General features: G+C 34.7%; 1 protein-coding gene across 1 annotated transcript; it reads right to left on the reverse strand.

Moving 5' to 3' along the window:
• Positions 1-608: 608 nt before the first annotated feature.
• LOC136803209 (uncharacterized) lies at positions 609-16,987 on the reverse strand. Its single transcript, XM_067059942.1, has 6 exons — positions 16,820-16,987; positions 14,586-14,684; positions 14,230-14,257; positions 7,476-7,577; positions 6,745-6,799; positions 609-1,140 (listed from the first exon to the last, which is right to left on the reverse strand). The coding sequence occupies exons 1-6, from the start codon at positions 16,925-16,927 to the stop codon at positions 720-722; spliced, it is 813 nt and encodes a 270-aa protein (XP_066916043.1). The 5' UTR covers positions 16,928-16,987; the 3' UTR covers positions 609-719.
• Between the last annotated feature and the right edge of the window lie 6,262 nt (positions 16,988-23,249).

Here is a 23,249-nt window from a genome sequence, read left to right on the forward strand (position 1 = left end):
TTGGCCCGTAAAAGAAAACCGTCCCCCAAACCGGCCTAATGACTCTACATTTTTCGAATCTTCCGGTAAATTTTACATCTATTCCAGCATTTGCATGAAAACCACTCGGGTCGTGCAACTTATGTAGGAAGTAAGTGGCTTTAAATCCTGCATAGGAGACTGGACTCTAGCTTTCGGTTATACCTTATTGGTCGAGCCTATCAGTAAATGGATAAACGATATCATGGATAAAATTCAAATACACCCTGTTTTAATAACCAAATTAATAAGTCTAGTCGCCGGAACTAAATAACACGCTAACTCTCATTTCAAGAACACTAGGCTCTATTCAAGCTGAAGCTGAAGAAAAACCCGAGGCTCAAGTTTCAAACTGAAAGATATAAACGATAAACAATATCATATACCCTAAAGTATACCTATCTATATATACAAAAGATTTTCGTTTTTTTTATGAAAATGCAAAAAGAAAAAAGCGCGTACAAAGTCAGTAAAAAAGTAGCGTCCCGATGAGAACTTTGTCACTTTGAAAGAGATTAGGGAGATTCTTTTGGATGGAGTTTATCAGTCGAGACAACACAGTTCCATGATACGCTCAAGGTCTAAAACCAGTCTTAAAACCAATCCGGAGGTAAAAAGTGAGCGTCTTTGGAGTAATAAATACCGTCAAAATAGCAAACACAACGAAAGCTCAACCTCCACTCAACAAACTTCAAACGCTATCACTTCTTTCCGTTATAATTCTTCACCGCTTCCATTAGAGTTCCTCGTCCAAACGGTTTACGTATAGGTGCTACATTCACCCCGTGTGGGCGATCAGGTTTTAAAACCGATTTATCTCGTCCGACCGTTGTTTTAGTCTTAAATTTTGTTAATAGGGCGCCACGACCCAAAACATTGTTTTGTAATTTTTTGTCTTTGTCTGATGAAGTTTTTTTGAATTCCGCATTATTCCACTTGACCGGGTCAACGTATATCGATGAAGACCGGGTAGCGTAAGAATGAACACTCGAACTGTCTTCCGGAAAGACGGGTGTCCGGTTTTCTATCCTGTCCGGTAGTTGAACTGAAAACCTCTGCGATGCTTCACCACTTTCCGGCATATTGGGTCGACGCAAACAGAATCCACTGTCCTCATAATTCCTATGAAGTCAAAGAGAAAAATGATTTCCTTAAATTATACACGACGGACATCAGACCTCGTTCCCGTGTATTTAATATTTTTTTTTGCAATAAAGCTTTTACATGTTTTGTTAAGTTGCGTAAATTCGGCTAGTATGTAAGTAAACGTTCGAATCTGTAAGGCGATTCCTTACCCAAATCGAACGTTTGCTTCCATGATGGCGGAAATTACGTAATCTAACAAAGTATGAAAAAAATTTATATCAACCTCGATTGTATGTCAAATGTTACTTTCAGAGAAATCTTTTGCCATCGTTGAAAAGTTGTTTACCTCAGCTTTTACTAAACATCTACAATACAATAGACCTTATTTTGATTTTTCTATAACAGTGATGCATTGTGGGATTGTCTCGGGGTATTACAATAGAATTCCCTCGAGGAATTCCTAAGAGATTTCTATTGAATAATAATAATAATATTGAGCAATACCCCCGCAACAATCCCACAATGCATCACTTTTTTAGAAAATCAAAAACTTCGATAAGATCTATTGTCAGTCAGGGATATGTTCAAATTAGCCGATAATCGGTTGTTTAGCCTATTCATCGATTATCGATTATTAGTGAAAAATTCAGAGGTCAAATATGTTCATAATCTTTGAAAAGTTTGTAGGCTATATAACCGATTATCGGGTATTTAACCGATTTCAAACCAAACCAAACATTATGCGGAGATTCTTCATATCCTTTCCTCGGAGTTGAAACAAACAAAACATTTGTTGTAACGACGATTTTCCCTTCAATTGCATTTTCTATTTTCGATATAGGTAGACGATGCTATGGTCCGTTTAGAGGGTCAGTTAACGCGGGAAAGTATATATGTATATACAACATTTGTTGTAACGACGATTTTCCCTACAATTGCATTTTCTATTTTCGATATAAGTAGACGATACTATGGTCCGTTTAGAGGGTCAGTTAACGCCGGAAAGTATATATGAGTCAGGGCGTAAAGGCGGTCTACGGAAAAAATAGTGGCGGTAGAGTTTTGGAACACTGTAAACACCTCCGTCACTGTTTACTCCGCCCCGAACTGAGCACCGTTTATATAGGCTAAACAACCGATGACCAGTTACTTAAGCGACAAGCTCTCTGATAACCGATCCGGCTAAACAACCGAATACCGGCTAATTTGAAATTAACCCTGACTGATTTTATCCAGCATACTTTCTTAATGCATTAGCCCGAATTTGGAATGAAATTTGAACAGCTGCTGATCGAAGGTACAAAATATTTCTTTTTTAAATGTATATATTAAACTTTAAAAAAAGAGAGTCAAAATTCCGAGGTAAAAAAAATTACAAATAAAATCATCATTCTAAAAATTTAAGCTAAAATTCTATATATTTTGTAAAGAAGGTTTTTAAAAAATCAAACAGGTGTTATTAATATAAACGAAAGACGGGCGTTTCCATGTATATAAAATATTACGTCATATTAGATCGACATAATTTTTCAACTACAATTCATGATATTCACGACGTTATGTTTTCTACGGAAAAACCCGGTTTTAACCAGTAGTGGCAACTTTAAACTAGACAAAAGTTGTATAAAATTTGCCACTACTGGCAAAAACCAGGGCCTTTCCGCAGAAAACACTACGTCATGAATATCATGATTAAACAAAAAGTAAACAATCAGTCAGTCTTTATCCCTCCTTATCAAAGCGACGGTTTAGCGTTGAAATAATCAGCGAGTGTGACGTCAGAGATGCCACCATAGAAAGACAGTACATTCACCGAGGTCAGATTCAGCTTCATGAAAGTCCAATGATGCTTAGTGGGCCATTCCTTCATCGCTGGATGTCTTGTGAACATTGCAGCTTTGGCAAAAGCAAGCTCGTTTGCATCGGTAACTGGCACTATGGCGCCGGTCAGCATAATTCGGCCACAAATTGGTTCCATAGGGTCTAGGTTGTGGGCTTCACAATAATCACTTTCAGCTTCACTGACTGTTAAAGATACAGTACTATTAACATCTATGTTTTTCCACGTTGTAGACCATTGGGAAATGTAAAAATACGGAATTCCCGTACTGTGGTCTAACGGGCCGTCAGCGAAACTTTGTAAAGTACCGAACGGTTGTTTGTAAATTTCGGAATAAGCAGAAACCACGCCCCAGTCGGCATTACTGATGATGTAGCGAGCGAATTGTGGTTTTTGGAAAACGCTAGGTCTTCCATGCCAAGTATGTTGCAAAGAGGCGTTTATGAGAATAAACAACAAAATCAACGGCTTTGATATCATGGTTCTTTCAATTATTTCAGATATTATATTAACGTGATTTGAATCTAAAACATGACGATATTTGCACAAATATAATAAACGAGAACTCTCACAAATTAATCTACTGCTTCTGTGCAATCACTGAACTAAGACATATCCGCCATCTTGGATCTGAGTTTTTTTAGAATTCGCAAAGAAGCCATCGCAGTGTTAAAACGGCAAGTGGCGATACATCGTAAATAGTCAAGGAAAAGTAGAATTGTGGTGACAACTTTGGAAAGAACTTTGATCAAAGATTTTGCTTTACAGGGATCAAGAAACTCCTTCAAGGTTTATATAAATATCAGTGGTTACAATAGACACTTTCATAAAATACGTCACGAACAAAGATTACCTCGTTTTCAAAATATTGTTATGCTATGGTTATTGATTCCCGGAGGAGTTCATAAGACTCAAGGGAATTAACCCCCTTGGTAATAATTTCAAAAAAAGACAGCCGTTGCACTCAAAATAATTTATAAAAAGGCCTACACTCAAAATCGCCAAAAAATAAGAACACTTTAAGAACAATGCTGAGCTTCATTTCAAGCAATTTAGCAGTCAAAAGTAAAAAAATTGGTATAACGCCAAAAATACCTTAATTAAACCCCTATAAATAGTGAGGTTAAGTATCGATAGATAAATCACGACGATGGACGAATTTTCTCTAGCCTTCATTCGCGCCACGGCACTTTTCTACAGGCTGATCGGAAAGCAAGCTAGACTTACCCCGCAATGATATCAACTTTGCTTCCAGAACGAATTTCCGCTTGATTTTCCGTTCTAAAAGCAAAGCAGATATAATACACGGGATAAGTCTAGCTTGCTTTCCGATCAGCCTGTAAAAAAGTGCCGTGGCATGAATGAAGGCTAGAGAAAATTCGTCCGTCGTCGTTATTTATCTATCGATACTTAACCTCGCTAATAAGAACAGGATAAGAACAATTTGAGGTTCAAAGTGCCAAAAATATAATAATAGCCGAGCCTCAGAAGAATTTTACAGGTTCTTATAAAAAAAAAAAGTATTTTTTAAAGTGTACTCTTTTACTTAAAGGTTTAAAAATAAATGTAATCATTGTGTATCTCTTAGGCTATATTTTCTCTTCGTTTCCAAACTGCTACAGCCTAAAAACCTGAAGCTGTTTATTCTTAGGTTCCAAATAAACGGGCCCCCGCTTGTCAATTTTTCGAAAATTTTCCAACCCCCCCGCACCTTATTAAGACCCCCCCCCACCGTTTATTAATTTTTAAGAATATTTTCAGCTGTCAAAGAGAAGGCCCCTTATTTTTGCTCTAAATAGCCTGATTTTAGCCTATATTTACTTTATTTTGGGTTTTCAGAAGTACAATTTCCAACCCCCCGGCAATTAGGTCCCTCCCGTTTATTAAAATCTCGAAAATTTTCCACCCCCCTCTTTATTTTCAAAATTGAGTATTGTGATGTCTACGTAATTCTAGGACGTTTCGGCAAAACCCCTTATTACAAGGATATGCTGCCTTACTTATCAACTTTATGAGATAATGAAGGAGCAAACCTTTATACAAAAAATGTCTTCATTAAAAAAAACTATAAAAATAGCCATGCATTTTTCTTCCTTTTCTACATTTTCCTCTCACTTTCCAGACAAAGAACTCCAAACTCTAAGAAACAGTCTACCAATAAAACGAAACCAACTATTGTAAAAAAAAGTTGTCGAAACGAAACTTCCAATTTCAAACATATGATATATTAATAGATGATCATCTCATTTTACCATGGAAACAAAGCTTATGTAATATCAAGTTTCTTAAAATTGTAATGCACCTTTGATGTCGAAAACGTCAAAGCCAACGTCAAATGCCAATCAAAACAAGAGATATAGATAGATATCTTTACATAAAACACTAGATACAGCTTTAACAAAGTGAAGTCAAAATTTTATTAGCGCAAGCCTTGGAATTTTGAAGTCATTTAATTCTTAATTCTTCTTGATGGAATAAAGTTCAAAACAACTTGTACAGACAGTTTTTTGTTAAAAGTGTCAAAGAACCCAAAACAAAAGTTTAATCTTCGAATTTTCCGACTATGGTCAGAGCCCTTAACTTTCCTTTGCGCAGCGAAAGCTCACTTTGACCATATTTATCATTCTTCAGTCCCGTAGCAACCGGAAAAAAAAAATTTTTTTTCATTGCTTTTTTTTTGTTTTGATAAAAATAAACTGTTTCCTTATAGTTTTTTAAAGTGTATTTGTTTCCTTTCTTCTTCTACTCTTAAAACTATTTAAATTGTTTCAATCTGTTGTTGGAAAATAGTTCAAAAATAGGGTCTTTTTACCTAAAAATTCGCCAGCTAACGGGGGCTTCGCCCCCCTGTACCCCCACCGGAGCCAGCCCTGGACCCATTAGGGGGCTAAGCGCCACCAAACTCCCAGCTTAAAAAAAGCCTTACAGCGTTTTAGTTCACCTTCGGCTGTTTTTCCCCCTCAATAATAAATTGCTTCCTACTGGGCTGTATCTTTAGTCATTTAAAAAAAGAAACTGACGCAATCTTTCAATACTAATCAATTTAATTTGATAATCTGATTTTTATGTTTTCGCGCACATTCTAAAAGTAACTTTTTTATTTATTTGAACTTAACTTTCAATCCGTCGAACGCCGAACCGAATTTAAAAGATGATCTCATCAAAATTTAAGTTCATCTTTTTTCTTTCTAATGGGAAGGGGTTGGTTATTTTAAAATATATAGAAATCGAGAAAATCAAGCTCAAATTAATTAAAACAATAAAATAAAATAATAAAATAAAAATTTAATTTGTTTCCATCGATGCGATGGAAAACGATTTCGTGTACTCGTCTGACAATGTCCACATACACATCATGATAATAAATCAAATTATTTTCATATGTAACCTCAAAAATGCTTATTTATGTAATTTCTAGTCGTGATAAAATGCACGTACAAAAAAAATTCCAAATTATCCTCTGTTTTTCAAAATAAGTATTTACAGTTTTCACGTCACTTTTGAACCTTCCCAGGTCTCTCTAAGGGATACGAAATCAACAAAAAATCACACAAGTCTTCTCTAAGCTAAGGTAATTTTTCTTATGCGTGATGGCGTGATTTCAAATTTTTTTGGGCGTGATGACATGTTCAAGATTTTGGCATGACGCAGGATAGGAAAAGTTTTGTGTTGTGTTGATGGGTGATTTTGGCTGAAAATTTAACAAGTTTCGTTATCGTGATGAGAGCTAAAATTTGTCGTGATGGCGTTCGGTTTCGCCATACACTAGCTCGGGGAAGAAATAAAGAAGTAAAATATACCTTCGTGATTGAATCGTATGCTCCTCGAATCTTTGTGTAATACTTTCTTCAATTTCTGAAATTGCAAAAAAAAAGTTGATACTAAAAGGATTCCAGAAAAAGTTTCACGCCCGTGATGATTTTCAACCATGGCGTTCTAAATTCAGAACACCATGTTTTCAACCCATATACTTCAAAGACCCGAAGTGACTGGAACCTCTTAGATGTTGAAAAAAACCATTTAACGCATGTTTTTTAAGAAGAAGATTATTCAAAAAGCCCTTGCACCGCACTAGACAGATAGATAGATTTGAAATTTAATTAGACAACCTAGAAATCTAGGACTTTTAGAAAAGTCTTAAGTGTTTTCATCAGGTCCACGTTCAGTAAGCTCTAGCTTAGACGGCCCGCTCTTTACCCTATTCTAATTGTTGATTAAAGTGAGCATCAAGTGGGCTGTCTAAAGTCAATGCATTGCCCTCTTTCACAATACACGCTTTTTCTTGTAGAAGATTCATGCAAAAAAGTCACGAAATTAAACGTCGAGTAATGCTCTGATTGGCTGGATATTGCACACATAAGCAAATTTTCTTTTCAAAATGTCCAGAGTATGAGGTAACCTTATTTGTATGTTTCAGCCAATGAGAGCTTTCCTCGACGTTTTTTATTTTTTATATCAATCTGCTAATAGGAAATTTGCGAGGCCGTCTAAACTAGAGCTATAGTCCGACTTTCTCATTATAAGATCTTACCATCATCCCAATTTTCATCGGTTTCTGGCACATGATAATTTCCACGTGGGATGTCTGTTTTTCCTTTCAAACGGTAACTTTCCCCCGTCTCCGGACATTGCTCTATGAAAAAATACGAAACATTAGAATAATAATATTGTAATGTCTTCTACGGACCCAACAGCTGATTGGTTGAAAGTGACGTATTGACTGATTTTACGTCACTTACAACCGATCAGCTGTTGGGCCCGTGATGTAATGTCGAAGGCATTACAATGGCGCATATCGTGAATAATACCATTCATAGACAATTGCCTGTGTTTTGTGTAACAGTATTCGACTCTGTTGTGGGTCAGTAAACAATGTAAGCATTATTGCAACAGAGGAAAATTTGAACACAGTCACTCTTTATTTTAAAATGCTATTTGTTTTTGACATAGGTCTTTTTTCACGAAATTCGAATGCCTTCAGTAAAATGTCTTATCATTGAAATATCAAAGATTTTTAAAACTTTGTATAATAACGGCACCATAAAACGATCCTTTTCATTTATCTGAGCTATCAGATATACACCAGTTAGAATTTCAAGCATTTTAGTCACTAGCCGCTTTTTGGCTTTGAGAAATTGAGCTTTGACATTCAGAGTACTGTTTATAAGTAGCCGATACCCGCCGCAGGTACCGAAATCGTTTAGAACCCCACCTGGACCCCTCATTTATCAAATCAAATTTATTCATAATTATAGAGGATTATAATAGACCTTACCGGCGTTTTTGATTTTTCTAAAACAGCGATGCATGTGTGAGATTGTTTCGGGGGTATTACAATAGAATTCCCTCGAGGGATTCCTAAGAGAATTCTATTGTAATATCCCCGAGAGTATCCCACAATGCATCGTTTTTTTAGAAAAATAAAACACTCCGATAAGATCTATTTCACTTTGGTTCACTATTTTGACATCATTTGAAGAAAAAAAAGAAACACACTCTCCGTTTTTAAAAAAATTCAAAATTTAGTATTTTGCCGTAAAAGGGGTTACGCACGGAGAACGAGTCTCGCGTTCGCAAAGCGAAAGGATTCTATAGACGCCTCAAGCCCACACTAGTTATGTAAGAAGAGGTGAAGGCTATCAATCCGCTGCTCAAAAGAATATTGTACTCTTTTTCCGAAAATTCCAAACCCCAAAGAAATTCCGAAAATCCAAAATTCCATAAATCTAAAAATTACAACTTAAAACGGATCAAAACTCAAAATACTGTGAATCTTGTGACGAGGACGTCATTTTGGCCCTGAATGTCGTCACCGAAAGGGTAATAATAAATTTTTAACTTTACTGAAATGAAATCTATTTCTAATTGATGATCCGATAGATTCTATCGATGATTACCAATCCAATGAAGACTCAATAAGTAATAGTTATCGCAGTGATTTGTTGTGTATATATATAAGAATTGCGAAGCGATCCAGGCAAGTCACTCGATTCGCAAGTTGCAAGCAAAATATTTATAGGGTCACACACTAGAAATTGCAAGTTAAAATAGATTCATAATCAATTCGTAAATGTAAACCCCGCGAAATCCCGACAACTGCTCAGGTTCAGGAAGACCGAGCCTCTTTAGAGATACACTCAAACACTTCAGGTGTACAAACTTACGACGTTTACTTCTACGGATTTGAGGAAAATTATATGATTTTTTTCATGAATCGTTGTGAAAAGTTCATTAATCATTTGTCCGCCCTGAGCCTTGAGTATTTTTATTTCTTAGTTTTTGTTTTAGACTCGTTTTACTTCTGGTTTCGAACTCCTTGCGTTCAAAATCGAACTTTCGAATCTTTTTAATTTTAAATTTCGAACGTTCGAATAAAAATAACATTCGAAAACTTTTTTCCTAACATAAACACCCCTGTGTCATAGACCCGCTGGAAAACTTGGCAAAAATTTCGTCTCGGGAGAGAACGTACCTCTCTAGCCTCTTCAAAAGGTCTTCCTTGCAAAAAAGTCCAGAGAATCAAAAAAAGTTAAACAAACTTTAAACATCACTCGGTTTATTGAGACAGGGATGTGAAATACAGAGGGTTTCAAGACTAGAATTTGATAGAAATAAGTTGACTTATGTAGTTTCAAAATTCAATAACCATATTAATTAGGAATATTGTATCATTGCATCGTAAATTCTGAAAAATTTAACAAAGTTCTAAAATTATATCTAAACTATTAGCGCTGTAAAATCCTGAGATAAAAATAAAGAAAAACCAGTAGATAAAAAAAACTGAGATATAGAAAGTATTCTTCAACGATTCTACTAAGTAAAACCTCTAAATTTTACTGGCTGTGATTTTTTTCAAAGTTGGGAAACTCTTATCTTAAGTTTGCTGGAGTCAACACAAGGACTTGGCAGTCTTTTACCCTCTTACTCGAGTTGTTGACAAACAGGAGCAAATTCTTCACATAAAAAGTAAAAAATCTGTGACTTTTTACCAACAATAAAATCCTTTAAAATACAATCACATGTCAATGTTCTATTTCTCTGACCACCAAAGATCCCACGTCATCGAGGGTCGGTCAAGCCAAAATTTCATAAACAACGACAAACAAACATTTCTCCTTCAACTGAATAAGGGGAGGAATAAATTCTTCCAGGTTAGCCATATCCAAAAGCGCAAAATATTTTTGTCGCCATCAATTCAAAACATACAAAAAGTCCAGTGATGCTCACTTCAACATACTACCAAGATTCAATCTAAACCAAAAGGAATGGCTTTCCCACCATATGTATACAGTTCATTTCTTCAGCTTAGATCCTCTTCTTGCAATGAAGCAACAACTCTGTTGAGCCTTGCCTGTCGATGAAAGAATAAAAATTCCATCTTCTTTCTTCTCATTCCGCAAGTTGAGCTGCTTTCTTCGTTTCTTTTCATCAAGCACCATCTCTTTTCAAAACACCAATTTCTCTTTTCAAAACAACAATAAAGGTTTGTTTGTTGTTTTTAGTCAACATTCGAATTTGGAAAAGTTCGAAAGCCCTAAGCTCGAGTCAATGCAATGACTTCTTTAAAAATGAGCGCCATTTGAACGCTTCCAGCCCGCGCTGATTTTCCTATCTCTTCTTTAGATTTCCTAATTTAAACCTTAAGGAGATAAAAACAAGGCTTATCTAGTACCGGTAACCACGTGTATTATCTCCTTAGCTTTTAAGAATTGGTATATCTAAACGCACGAGGCGACACTTTTTATAAAAAAACGAATTTAACCATCCGTAATTCCAGGTCTCTCCGCCGCGATTCTAGGTTTGATCTAAGGAAGGGCGGACGGCTTTCTCAATCATTTCTGCGTTTGAAAGATTGAATATATATAGTAATTTTTCATTTGCGCTCCCCAGCGTAGGTGAGATTTAAAGGTACATATACACGATAGCAAAACTGCTTCGCTCATGTATAGCGTAAACGAGCGGAGTGCGACTCTTTTGGCAAACGCATGCGCGTAAGCAAAATTTACAAAATTTCAATGATATGCGGGCCCTAAAAATGGAAATTCAGTTTTTTTTCACGATTTTTTTCGTCTAGCCGCTATTCCAACATGTTTAGCCTCTGGAATGGTTCAACTTTGAAAATTTCGTGAAAATTAGCGTTTTTAAGAGAAGTCGTTGCAGTGTCAATCTTTCGCAAATTTAAAAACCCTCTTTCCCTTGCAAAAAATTGACGTTTTTTGGCTTTTTGGGACCCTTGGGGCATAAGGTACCTGTTGACCGCAAAAATTTCAAAATTCGCGAATTGACCGTTGACAACATTAGGGGTAAAGGGACCCACTGACGTCACGGGTTTGGGAAAATGCGATATCTCAAGTTTGAAGAAGAGTTGAGAGGTCGTTGACCCCTCATTAGATCGATAACTTTATGGGGAATGAGATGGAAAGGTTTATAAGGCTTGAGTAGGACTTTAAATTTGGCTGAATTTTTAGCCATTTTCAGTTGATGACGTCATCAAAACAAAAAAAATGCAATAACGTGAGATTGGAAAGGAGTTGGGAGGTCGTTGACCCCTCATTCTATCGGGAATTTTATGGTGAATGAGATTGAAGAGTTTATATCGCTTGAGCACGATTTTCAAATTTGGCTGAATCTTTAGCCATTTTCAGTTGATGACGTCATCAAAACAAAAAAATGCGATAATTGGAAAGATTGGAAAGGAGTTTGGAAATGGCTAACCCCTCTTTGGATCGGAAAATTTATCGAGAATGCAATGAGAGAGGGGTGTTATGAGGTCTTAGGACGACTTTAAATAAAAATTGGTTAACATTTGGGTAAGCAGCGTGAGAAAATCAAAACTAAACAGCCGAAAAGAACTGAACTCTCGGAATAAATAATGGGAAAACGTAAAGTAAAAAAAACTAATTTTTGATGAGCTCTTACTCCATTCTTTCCAAAAAGTGAGTGAAATTAAATCTGATGAAATATATAAAAATTATTACAAAACTACTCGACACACACGTGACACGACCCATAGCAAATAAATTCAGCTATCGGCACTTCGTTCGTGAAAACCAAACGGTTTTTTTATCAATGCATGTATAAAAACTTGAAATTCTTTAATACTTGTCAAGAATATTTTCCATAACAAAACGAGGGAATTTCAATGTCTTTGATTAAACCAGGTAACGAGGGGTTTTTGTAAAAAGTCTCTTGTGTCTCTCCCAATCCTCTACAAAACTGTGTCTTTGTTTTTTCAGCATCAATTCTTCAACAATCAACACTTCCTACTTCGAAAATTCGACACGTTTACAGCTTGACGATAGTTGAAAGTTGAGAAGTTCGCCCCAATTAGTTTTTGTTGCAAAAATGTTGTTTCAGCAGACCATTCATTAAACCAGTATGCATTTTCTCATCTATGCATCAAAACAAAAACATCGAAAAGTGTTATCAATCTGATAGAGAAACGCAATAATGAAAAATTTCTTCTCAATCGAAAAAATACAATACACATCTTCTTTTTCTGTGTATACTGTAATGTATAATAATTTCACATCTCTGAAAAAGCTGCTGCATTTATTTTGAAGCTTCTGGATCGACAAAATCTTTCTTTATTTTGATGTGCATAATTTCGGCGGGAACTTCGGTCGAATGTTTTTGTTCGAATTTAAAATTCGAATCTAGCAAGATTTTCGAACAAAAACATCCGAAATTAAAGAGACCCGGAAGTTATTTTTCATTTTTTATAATTTTGGAATTTTTGCTTCCTTTAGCTTTCCGAGTTATTATTGATTTTCTAACTCGGGAAATTGTGCTTCCTTTAACTATCCGAGTTATTTTTATTTTTGAACTCGGGAATTTTGGCTTCCTTTAATTAACTTTCTGTAAATAGATTAAATCTATTAAATTTTACGTTTAATAAAAAGGCTCGCCTCGCTCGTAAAATATTTCTCGTATTGCACTCAAAGTCATGCGATAACTATTACTTATTGAGTCTTCATTGGATTGCTAATCGTCGATAGAATCTATCGGATCATCAATTAGAAATAGATTTCATTTCAGTAAAGTTAAAAATTTATTATTACCCTTTCGGTGACGACATTCAGGGCCAAAATGACGTCCTCGTCACAAGATTCACAGTATTTTGAGTTTTGATCCGTTTTAAGTTGTAATTTTTAGATTTATGGAATTTTGGATTTTCGGAATTTCTTTGGGGTTTTGGAATTTTCGGAAAAAGAGTACAATATTCTTTTGAGCAGCGGATTGATAGCCTTCACCTCTTCTTACATAACTAGTGTGGGCTTGAGGCGTCTATAGAATCCTTTCGCTTTGCGAACGCGAGACTCGTTCTCCGTGCGTAACCCCTTTTACGGCAAAATACTAAATTTTGAATTAAGTTTAAAAACGGAGAGTGTTTTCTTTTTTTTCTTCAAATGATGTCAAAATAGTGAACCAAAGTGAAATAGATCTTATCGGAGTGTTTTATTTTTCTAAAAAAACGATGCATTGTGGGATACTCTCGGGGGTATTACAATAGAATTCTCTTAGGAATCCCTCGAGGGAATTCTATTGTAATACCCCCGAAACAATCTCACAATGCATCGCTGTTTTAGAAAAATCAAAAACGCCGGTAAGGTCTATTATAATCCTCTATAATTATGAATAAATTTGATTTGATAAATGAGGGGTCCAGGTGGGGTTCTAAACGATTTCAGTACCTGCGGCGGGTATCGGCTACTTATAACAGTTACTCTGAATGTCAAAGCTCAATTTCTCAAAGCCAAAAAGCGGCTAGTGACTAAAATGCTTGAAATTCTAACTGGTGTATATCTGATAGCTCAGATAAATGAAAAGGATCGTTTTATGGTGCCGTTATTATACAAAGTTTTAAAAATCTTTGATATTTCAATGATAAGACATTTTACTGAAGGCATTCGAATTTCGTGAAAAAAGACCTATGTCAAAAACAAATAGCATTTTAAAATAAAGAGTGACTGTGTTCAAATTTTCCTCTGTTGCAATAATGCTTACATTGTTTACTGACCCACAACAGAGTCGAATACTGTTACACAAAACACAGGCAATTGTCTATGAATGGTATTATTCACTGGATTCTATCGCCCCCCTCTGATCTTGGGGTATTGAATTTTTCGGTCATCAGGGTGTAGTGTGGTTTCAACGGATAAACTCAATGTATAAAACAATAAATGTGATAGAATGTATTCGACAGTTGACTGAAAAGAATTGCTCACAATAAGTTTACTATGCTCTTGTGAAGTATGGGTTCTTAGGACAAGAAAATCCAATACCTTTCATAATGTCATGCTCAAGAACAACCTGGAAAAAATAGAAAAAATAGGTCTATTCGAATTTCAATAAAGGTATAATATTAAGTAGCAAAAATAATGTGAATGACCAGTAGCAATTGAAATCAGGCTAATTATGACATGTTATTGTAAGTTATTGTTCTGATCTAGCAGGATCTAGTTGAGTACAATTTATTTACAAATTTCAAGCGTAATCCAAATATGTTTTTTATAAACGTGTATTACCCTAAAAAAATTAAAATTAAACTGAACACAAGTGTATGAACGAAAAAACGAACACGAACGAACGAACAAACGACGCGAGTATATGAAATAGAAGGAAATGAAACCTAACTTACCCTGTTCGGACAATGTGCTATATGTGTTTTGAGTTCTGGACGCAAAACAACATGTTTAGCATTGAAAGGGCATGGTACAAAATCTTTATTAGGGTGGTTCTAAAAGAATGCAAAAAATATTTTTAAAAAAAGATATGGGAAATCATTATACAAAGCAAGCAAGTTTTTTACAACAGTTCTGTTGTTTGTTCAAGTTGACGTTCTGTTTCACTAGATCCCAAAAGGAAGAGGAAGACTTCATTTTATCTATATTATAATACGCTTAAATCGGAACTCTCCCATTCTCGCATGAGGCTTTTTCGCTAGCGATTTTTAAATACACGGCAATTTTTTTCGCGCCTTTTTGATTGTATATTCAATTCTATTCGCCAAGTGCACTTCCATTCAAGAGAGCACATTTCTCCTTGATGGAGAAACACAACTGACTGTGCAATAGCACTATCAGCATAATTTATAGTTTTAAAAAAAAAAGTTTATGTCGGTTATGAAATAATTTTGATTCACATGGGAATACGTCGAAGATAAAATTTGAGTTTTCAAAAAGACATCATATTTATGATTACCCTTGAGATTAATAAAGCTCCGATGACATTTCCCTTCTATTTGATACTCTGATAAAAACATTTCAATTTAATGGACTTGACAATATGAGAAAAGTTGATGACTTATTCCCAATTCAATTATGAAATTTTTTAATCAATGTTTGCTATTTTTTGTTCTATTGAGATAGCAAAATGAAAACGCTTTTACTTACGCATTGAGTTTAATTGTTAAATAATTGTTGACTCTGTTAAGAGGTATTGAAAAAAGGCACTCTTTATATTCCACCGTAAAGCACTGTGGTCTTTGGAGTGATCGGTGTTGCCAAGTACCTCTAATACTGAATTTGAATTTCTATTTGTTTTTTATCTTCATCCTTGCGTGAGGAAAATAATAGTCTTTCCTCTCCCAAAAACCCAAAAAAAAGCACTTTTAAAGTATGACCGATTTCTCGCGAGAAATTTTTAACTCAATTTTCACCAATATTTGCATGAGCATTATTTTTAGCGAGTCAAGAACATTATTGTTTGAAGGTTTTCAACAAAAGAAATTATGACAAATTTATACAATTTAATAAGGAGAAGAAAAATCAAAATTCAACTAAAAATACTTTCACCATATTTTTTAATGTGCATTAATTTTAGTGTCCCCTTAAAAATTTTAAACATCAATTTCTACGAAAAAGGCCTAAATTTAAGAACATTTCTTCTCGCAAAATAAGTACATTTGTATACAAATCCCTACAAGTTTCTGAAAAATAGAAAAGCGAGCGAAGCGAGCGTATTAAAAGGAGTAAGAAGTCGTCTCGGACGACGCCGGGACGGCTAGTTTACTATAATTCTTTCTTTTTAAGCACCTCTTTAAGGAATTTCTTAAAGATCTTTGAGAATTTCTATTAAATTCTATTTTGTTTTTTGAGTGACTAAATTCAACAAATCAGACTTTTTTTCATTCACCCAATTTCACCCAAAATTTTCCTACGAGATCATAAACCTTTTGACAAAAACTAATTTTCGTGAAAATGACCATTATTCCACTATTACTAAAACTTAAGGCATGCAAAATCTAATTCACTTGTAAGTACACAATAATGTCCATAATAAACCCTGGACTCAACTGAGCTATAACTGTCATCTTTGATCAGTGATTAGAGTTTTTAAGCAGCACCCACAAAGAAGCCATTGACATTTTCAGTGTTGAGACTTTGCCTAACGTCAAACAAAGCTAAATCACCAGTGTTCAATACATTAGGTCTAGCGCTGTAAATGCATTTACATCTGTAGTACTGTTAGGTTATTTTGGTAAAAAATCAAAAGATCAAAGATTTTAGTTATTTGAGATTGGAAAACTGCTTCCAGGGTTTATTATATCGTTCAGTGGGTACACACCAATGAAGTACAAACCCAAAGGGCTAGAAGCGCATATTTAACCTTTCTCAGGCAAAATAAAGGGAAGCCTTAGAATAAACCGTATTTTTGACAATGGATTGAATTTAGCGGTTTCTTTGTTTTCAAGTCAAGTGGTATTTCTTTGAAATCTAGCAGAAAATTTTACTTTTAATCCGGAATTTGTATAAAATTTAAAAACCACTTTACTTGGGTAAGACTTAGCAGCTTCAAATCCTACCTAGAAGATTCGCTTCTAGCCCTTCGGACTTATACTTCATTGGTAAATACTTTACCATAAATACAAACCTTCCGACATTTGATGATGTGATATTGATATCGTTTGACAGAAATGATGTGCAATGGGTCAAATGGACAAACCAGTGAACCATTCGGGTCCCACGTCTCATCACTCATAGTGTAAATTATTATTCTTTAAGTATGTTTCTACTTTTATATTACATTGAATACCTGGAAAAAAACAAATAAACCATAAAACTCATTTTCAAATGAAAAATAATGAATGTTTGAAATTTGACAAAAAAATCATCTGCAGTTGACATTCTCTTATTTGAATTTTCAAGGGGGATTGGATTTTTGTTGAATGCAGAAAAGTATCGAATAGTATAGAACTTCTTGTTGATGGTGATTTTCAGTATTATCAAAATAATGGAATAACAGGTCAAATATATTGGAACGCCGAATTAGAGAACATCAACTGTAAAAGTCATAAGTACGTTGTTTTTTATCATTTTTGGATATTTATATGTATTTTAGTACCAGAGGTTGAAAATCCTGAATAAGTTGATTATTGTAATGTAAACCACTTATTTCAAAATGTATCCTTTCGGCCAAATTGGGAGAATGATGTTAAATTATGAGACTGATATTCTAATCAAATTTTTGATTATGTGAATCAATAAAAATTTGCAAATATTTATTTTATTATTAATATCAGTTCTAAAAATTCGTTGGGTAGTCATAAAGTTTTTAGTTTTTAATAGCGAGATCCTACCAAATTTCTAAGAAAAAAAATAAACAAAAAAAAAATATAATTACTCTGAAACAATACTAAAAAACATTTGATTTGCAAAAAGTAAAAATAATTATTAAAAGTGTTGTAGATCTAAGACTTGAATTTCCTTGATCTCATTAAATTATCTTAATATGATGGCTTGTTTTTGTTAAATAAAAGTCACTTTAACAAATACTGTACCAAGATCAAATTGGACAGGCTGTAAAAAGAAGTTGACCACGAGGCTGAACTTTAATAATTTTAAAAACATGTTTGTTTGCCATCAGCAGGTGGGTTACCCGGTCAGAAAAAATATTTTATTTTTTGACGATTTATTAAAGTTCTCTTTACATTTGGTTTAATTTTAAAAAGAAAAGGGAAGAGGTAGAGGGGAATTCAGGATTCTTAAGCTTAAGATAGACCAAGAGTTTTTGACTTGAAAAAAAATTCTGCTTTAAAGTGACAATAACAATTTTTGGGTCGGCTGATTTCAAGGTAGGGTCGGTCAGGTGAGGGCAGAACAACATTTCTTTTGCTGAAGCCAAAATAAAGGGAATGAACTAAAAAGAAGCTTTTAACATTTGATTTACCTTACGTAGGCTTTGATTGAGGAAACTAGAAACTAAAAATATGATAATTTTTATAGGACGTTTTGCATAATTTTGTAATAAAAACATTTATATTTTAAAATGTAAATAAATAAAATTTTTCTATCTATTTTATGCACTGGAAGTAAATAATACTTTGATGCATAAAAAAGTGAGGTATATAATGAGTGGAAACAATTTTACAAAAAACTGTGCAAAATTTTACATCTTAAAATCAGACCATACCGGAAGAAAAAGGCATTTATGCTATAGCATTTACTGTTAGTAATTCAAGGCTCGAAATAACGATTTCAAGTGGGTCGGACAAAATGTCCGATCAGGGTTGCTTTAGCTTGAAAATTATGATTTTGGGGTCGGACATGAAGCTATTTGGGTCGGACAATGTCCGATGTCCGACCGTTATTTCGAGCCCTGGTAATTTAAACGAAAAAGCAAATCTACATCATCAATCAACGACCACTTTTTCAAATATTTTTTAGTTTTAAAACAACCTATCAGAGGTTTTCGAAATCACCAAAACTACAATGCTGCGTTCAAAAGGGTAAAAAAACTACAAAAAAGAATGTAGGATGAACAAGGAATCAAAGTGTTATCAAAATAAATCCTTATATTATTTTATTACTTCAGTATTATTGCATTGATGAGTTCCAGCTCGGTATTATATGAATTTGAAAAATAACTTATTCATCAAGTTTTGAACGGAACTTTCAAACGTGATCCAGCACACTTTTAAACTCAGCCATACTAAAATCTTCTACCATGTACCAAAAATAAAACAACAGAACAACCAGCACTAAAATTCAATTGAAAGCTGTAGGGTTTTCTAATCGAGCCAAAATATCTGCATGCATTTGTAAATCTTTTTCAATTTGTGTTGATTCTAGAGTATTCTCTTGATATCCTGGTTTAATTTCACCAATACTTGTCAAAAGTTTCAACGTCTTTGGCGCCATAAAGTTAATATTTGCATTCATTTGAGGTGGAGTCTCATTTGCTTGTTTACAATCAATTTTATTCAAGTCTTCAAAACTATCATCGTTTTTATGATTCCGTGATTTCCTACTTCCTTGCTTTGTTTTTCTGCTACCTTTAGTCCTTTGTTTATGTTTTGGAGTCTTTTTGTCATCACTGTTTTCAGTTGGTGAGCCGCAACATCCATTAAACATACCAACAATTACCAGAGAAGACAAATCAAAATTTAATTATTCAAGGTTGTGCTTGTATAGATGATAGGTTTTAACTGTGTTTGACTTTGCCATCAACTTACATGCTTCATATCATTTATATCAATTCATTATTTTGTTGTATTTTTGTCTAAATTTATAAGTAACATGGAAACATGGAAGTGCATTCCCAGAAATTCCAGTAGGCTAAAAACTTTCATCATATTGGGCAATACCCCTTTTTTTCACTCTCGTCTTTAAAAAGGTTACCCCCTACAAAGAGCTATCTCCAACTGAAATCTCTTATCAGTCAACCTCCACCTTATTCTAGTTAAATTTGAGGAATACAAACACCTACAACCACTAACCCTATTTTTTTGTACTAATGGCTTTATAGTACCTTGTACAATGGATGTGGTCTTATAAATGTCACCCTATACTAACACCATCTGTAGTTGTTTCAATCTGTAATTATAAGGGCTAGACTTTTCTCATACTTAGTTTTCAGACGAAAGCGGTAATTTGATGCCAAAGTTAGATTGTCAAAAAATCTATTCTGATTGGATGCAAGCACATTATAAACCTTTATTTGATTAGATTTTACTTTTCAAACAATAGCAGGGCACAATCAATATCACGGTGATAAAATATTTGCTGCTTCCACCAAGTGGAAGATTCATATAATTTCCAGGGGTAAAACTTAAAGTCTATTTTTTAGATTCTACAGTAATGAAAATCATCTTTTGGTAAGTCTTGAGAGAAAATTGAAATAAAATCTACCCTGAGATCAGGTAGAGATCAGTGGAGGCTAATATGCATAGCTTTCAAATGAAAGACCTAGCTGGTCATTAAAATACAAAGTTAAATCAAAACAAACCTGATTTACAAAATTTTCAGATTATAAAATGTATATCTCCTTATCATAAAAGTGATGCCCTGCATAATAATGTTTAATATCATTATTAAATTTTGAAATTACATACCAAGCAGCCATCGAGAAACATCTGAATCCCCGCCATCTTAAAATTTATGATCTCTTGTTTATTATCAGAATCGGGTGTAGATAAAGCAGCGTGGATAATAAAAAATCATGTGGGATCATAAATTTCAGGATAGAGGGAATTCAGATGTTTCTTGATGGGAGCTCGACATGTAATCTCGAATTAATAATGATATTAAACATAATTATGCATGACATCACTTTTATGATTAGGAGATATTTCCCTCCACTGATGCAAGTTACCCGACTTAATGGTAGCAAAAATAAAGATGGATGACGATGAAACAACAATGGAATATTTACAGCGAGCGATGGGAGAAGGGTTGAATATTTTGGGATCAAGTTTGATTGCCACGGCCGACGTTATTTGAAGGGGGTAGGGTTTCGAAATCAAAACGTCCATTTCACGTTTTCCGTGGCAAATATGAGTTTGGAAGGCTCCCCTTGGCCCTTTTATCAGAAAATTAAAACACGAAAAAGAAAAACATAATAAAAAAAAACAGACAAAAGGTCTCAACCAACCGTGATCTTCTAAGCTACAGTATATTTTTCCCATTGGCTTCTTTGCTAGCCGTAGAAGTAAAGAGAAACGGAAATAGAGGCTCTAAGCTTTCTTTTGATATATATTGTGATGTAATGTTTTGATCATGTGTGAGGCGAAAAAGGAGTTGAGAAAAACACTGAATAAAGATGGCGACCCAGAAATTGGTTTTTCAAATTACTGCTAAAGTCCCTCCGAAATTCTTGCCTCATAACAATGTCCTGATTACAGCTTACATGGATCAAAATGATGGCAGGAACCACATAACAGCCACATGGAATTATTATGATGACATTTAGCATTACTTATGGGCAAAAGAGACCAGATTTGATAGCAATGAGTCTGCCTCAAAAGGCTTACGGTTTTTGGAAACTTTGCAACTGTCGCCGACTATGTCATCTAGTTTCACCGTAGCTGATACCCTTCAAAAGCTTCAGGAGCTAAGAATACTGACTGAAAGTGTTGCTAAGATAGTTGGGGAATACTTTTACACCATTTTTGATGTTGTATATAGTTGCTTCTGGAAACACATTGTGATCAAAATACTTCAAAATTGTATATATTGGATTTTTTAGGCGAAAATGGTGATATTTGGCAAAAGTGACCAATACTTGGGCGGCTGTTGTGACACATATAGATTTTTCTGGATGCTGATTTTTGGTATATTACTTCAAAATGATGTATAGATTGATAAATAGCCAAAGAGAGATTTTTTAATTAACTTCCCCCCACTTTTTTTTGCTCTCTAGAGGTGAAAAATGAAAAAAAAGTGACATTACCGCAAAACGTGAAAAAAACCTTGGTTTCGTGATGCTACTGGATGCTACCATTTTTGTTGGAATATTTTATTTGGATTGGTACTCGGTCTAAAAGTTGTAGAATTTAATTAGCTTTTCAGGGATATATACCTTACTTTTTTCTAAAGATTCCTAGTTCTTGAGTTATTATAAAATAACCGTACATGTCTATTTCTTGAAAAAATGTTTCGCGTTGACAGTGTGAAAATTTAAAAAGTTGCGCGCTGGAAAGGTTAAAAAGAATGTTAAATTTAAGTAATATATCTGCAAAGGTCAAAGGTAGAAAGCCTGTGTACAATGATGTTATCATTGCAACAAACACATCCGGGGGGCACTTGATTTCGAAACAACAGTATATATGTGCCGCGCAAAATTTGCTTTTCAAAATTGTACCCTTACAGTGCAGTTCAATAGGGCTGAAAAGCCACCGTCTACTGCTCTAACTTGGGACTATCTGAAAAAACATGGGACGGCAATTCGGTCACCCTTTTACCGAATCTCCAAAGTCATTTGATTTGAGTTAATGAACGGCGTATCAAATAATACACGATTTCGCTTTCGCACCGAGTAGGCTTTTAAATTGAAATATGAAAAAAATCTGTAGTGGCGGGGAACAAAATTTGAATGTCTGGAACGAAGAAGACCTAAGTATGATTGATAAACTTGGTGGAGTTATCAAAACAAATTTGTTGTCAAAGAGATTTAACAGTAAGTGAAAATACCCAGACGATCTCAATCGAACGGAATCGACGATCTTCGACACGATCGAACCAGTTGAACCAAATCAAACGCAATCGACCGATTGAAATTCGATTGTCGAACGCAATCGAATCTCAATCGAATATTACCGCAATTTTCAGATTCGATTGATATTCGATTGCGTTCGATTGATGTTCGATTGCGTTCGATTGCGTTCGATTGTCGATTCATTGACCCCCGGATTGTTCATCGCATAATTTCTACGGGAAATCGAAAGTAATTTCATTCGGCTTGTGATGTTTGAGAGCTTGGATGTTGGAAAGCTGCAAGAATAAAGCCAGACGATCTCAATCGAACGGAATCGACGATCGAACCAGTCGAACAACAATCGAACCAATCGAATATTACCCAGAATTTTTACGTTCGATTGAGTTTCAATTGCGTTCGACCATAGAATTTCAATCGGTCGCTTGCGTTCGATTTGGTTCGACTGGTTTGATCGTCGATTCCGTTTGATTGAGTGAGAGATCGTCTGGAAATACAGGCCAGATATCAACAGTCCCATGTTTCGACCAATCGTCCCAAGTTAGAGCAGTTGACGGTACCCTTTCACCTTTCAGTGCATTTTCTCTTGATTTACCCAACCCTTATCGTCAACTGCTCTAACTTGGGACGACTGGTCGCAACATGGGACATTTCTCATCAGCTGTAAATCTGCGTGAAAAAAGAAGCTTTTGGGAAATTTTCTGTTTCAAAGAAAAACTGAGAAATTTATTCTTGTCAGACAATAGAAACTTTTTCAAACAAACGAGAAGCGCATGGCACATGACGTAGGCCAGATCATATGAGTGCCCCCCCCCAGAAACATTTGATTCAGAATTCACAGAGTTTCAAAGACAGAACTTCGCCAACAAAC

The sequence above is a fragment of the Clytia hemisphaerica genome, unplaced genomic scaffold, assembly GCF_902728285.1.
Source record: "Clytia hemisphaerica strain Z4C2 unplaced genomic scaffold, Clytia hemisphaerica genome assembly, whole genome shotgun sequence".
Taxonomy (NCBI): Eukaryota; Metazoa; Cnidaria; class Hydrozoa; order Leptothecata; family Clytiidae; genus Clytia; species Clytia hemisphaerica.

Excerpts from the sequence above, each read along its gene's own strand:
- LOC136803209 (XM_067059942.1), bottom strand. The coding sequence starts at position 16,927 with ATGAGTGATGAGACGTGGGACCCGAATGGTTCACTGGTTTGTCCATTT. Across the intron at positions 14,685-16,819 it reads ACATCATCAAATGTCGGAAG|AACCACCCTAATAAAGATTT; the intron begins GTTTGTATTTAT and ends GCATTCTTTTAG. Across the intron at positions 6,800-7,475 it reads CGATGAAAATTGGGATGATG|AAATTGAAGAAAGTATTACA; the intron begins GTAAGATCTTAT and ends TTGCAATTTCAG.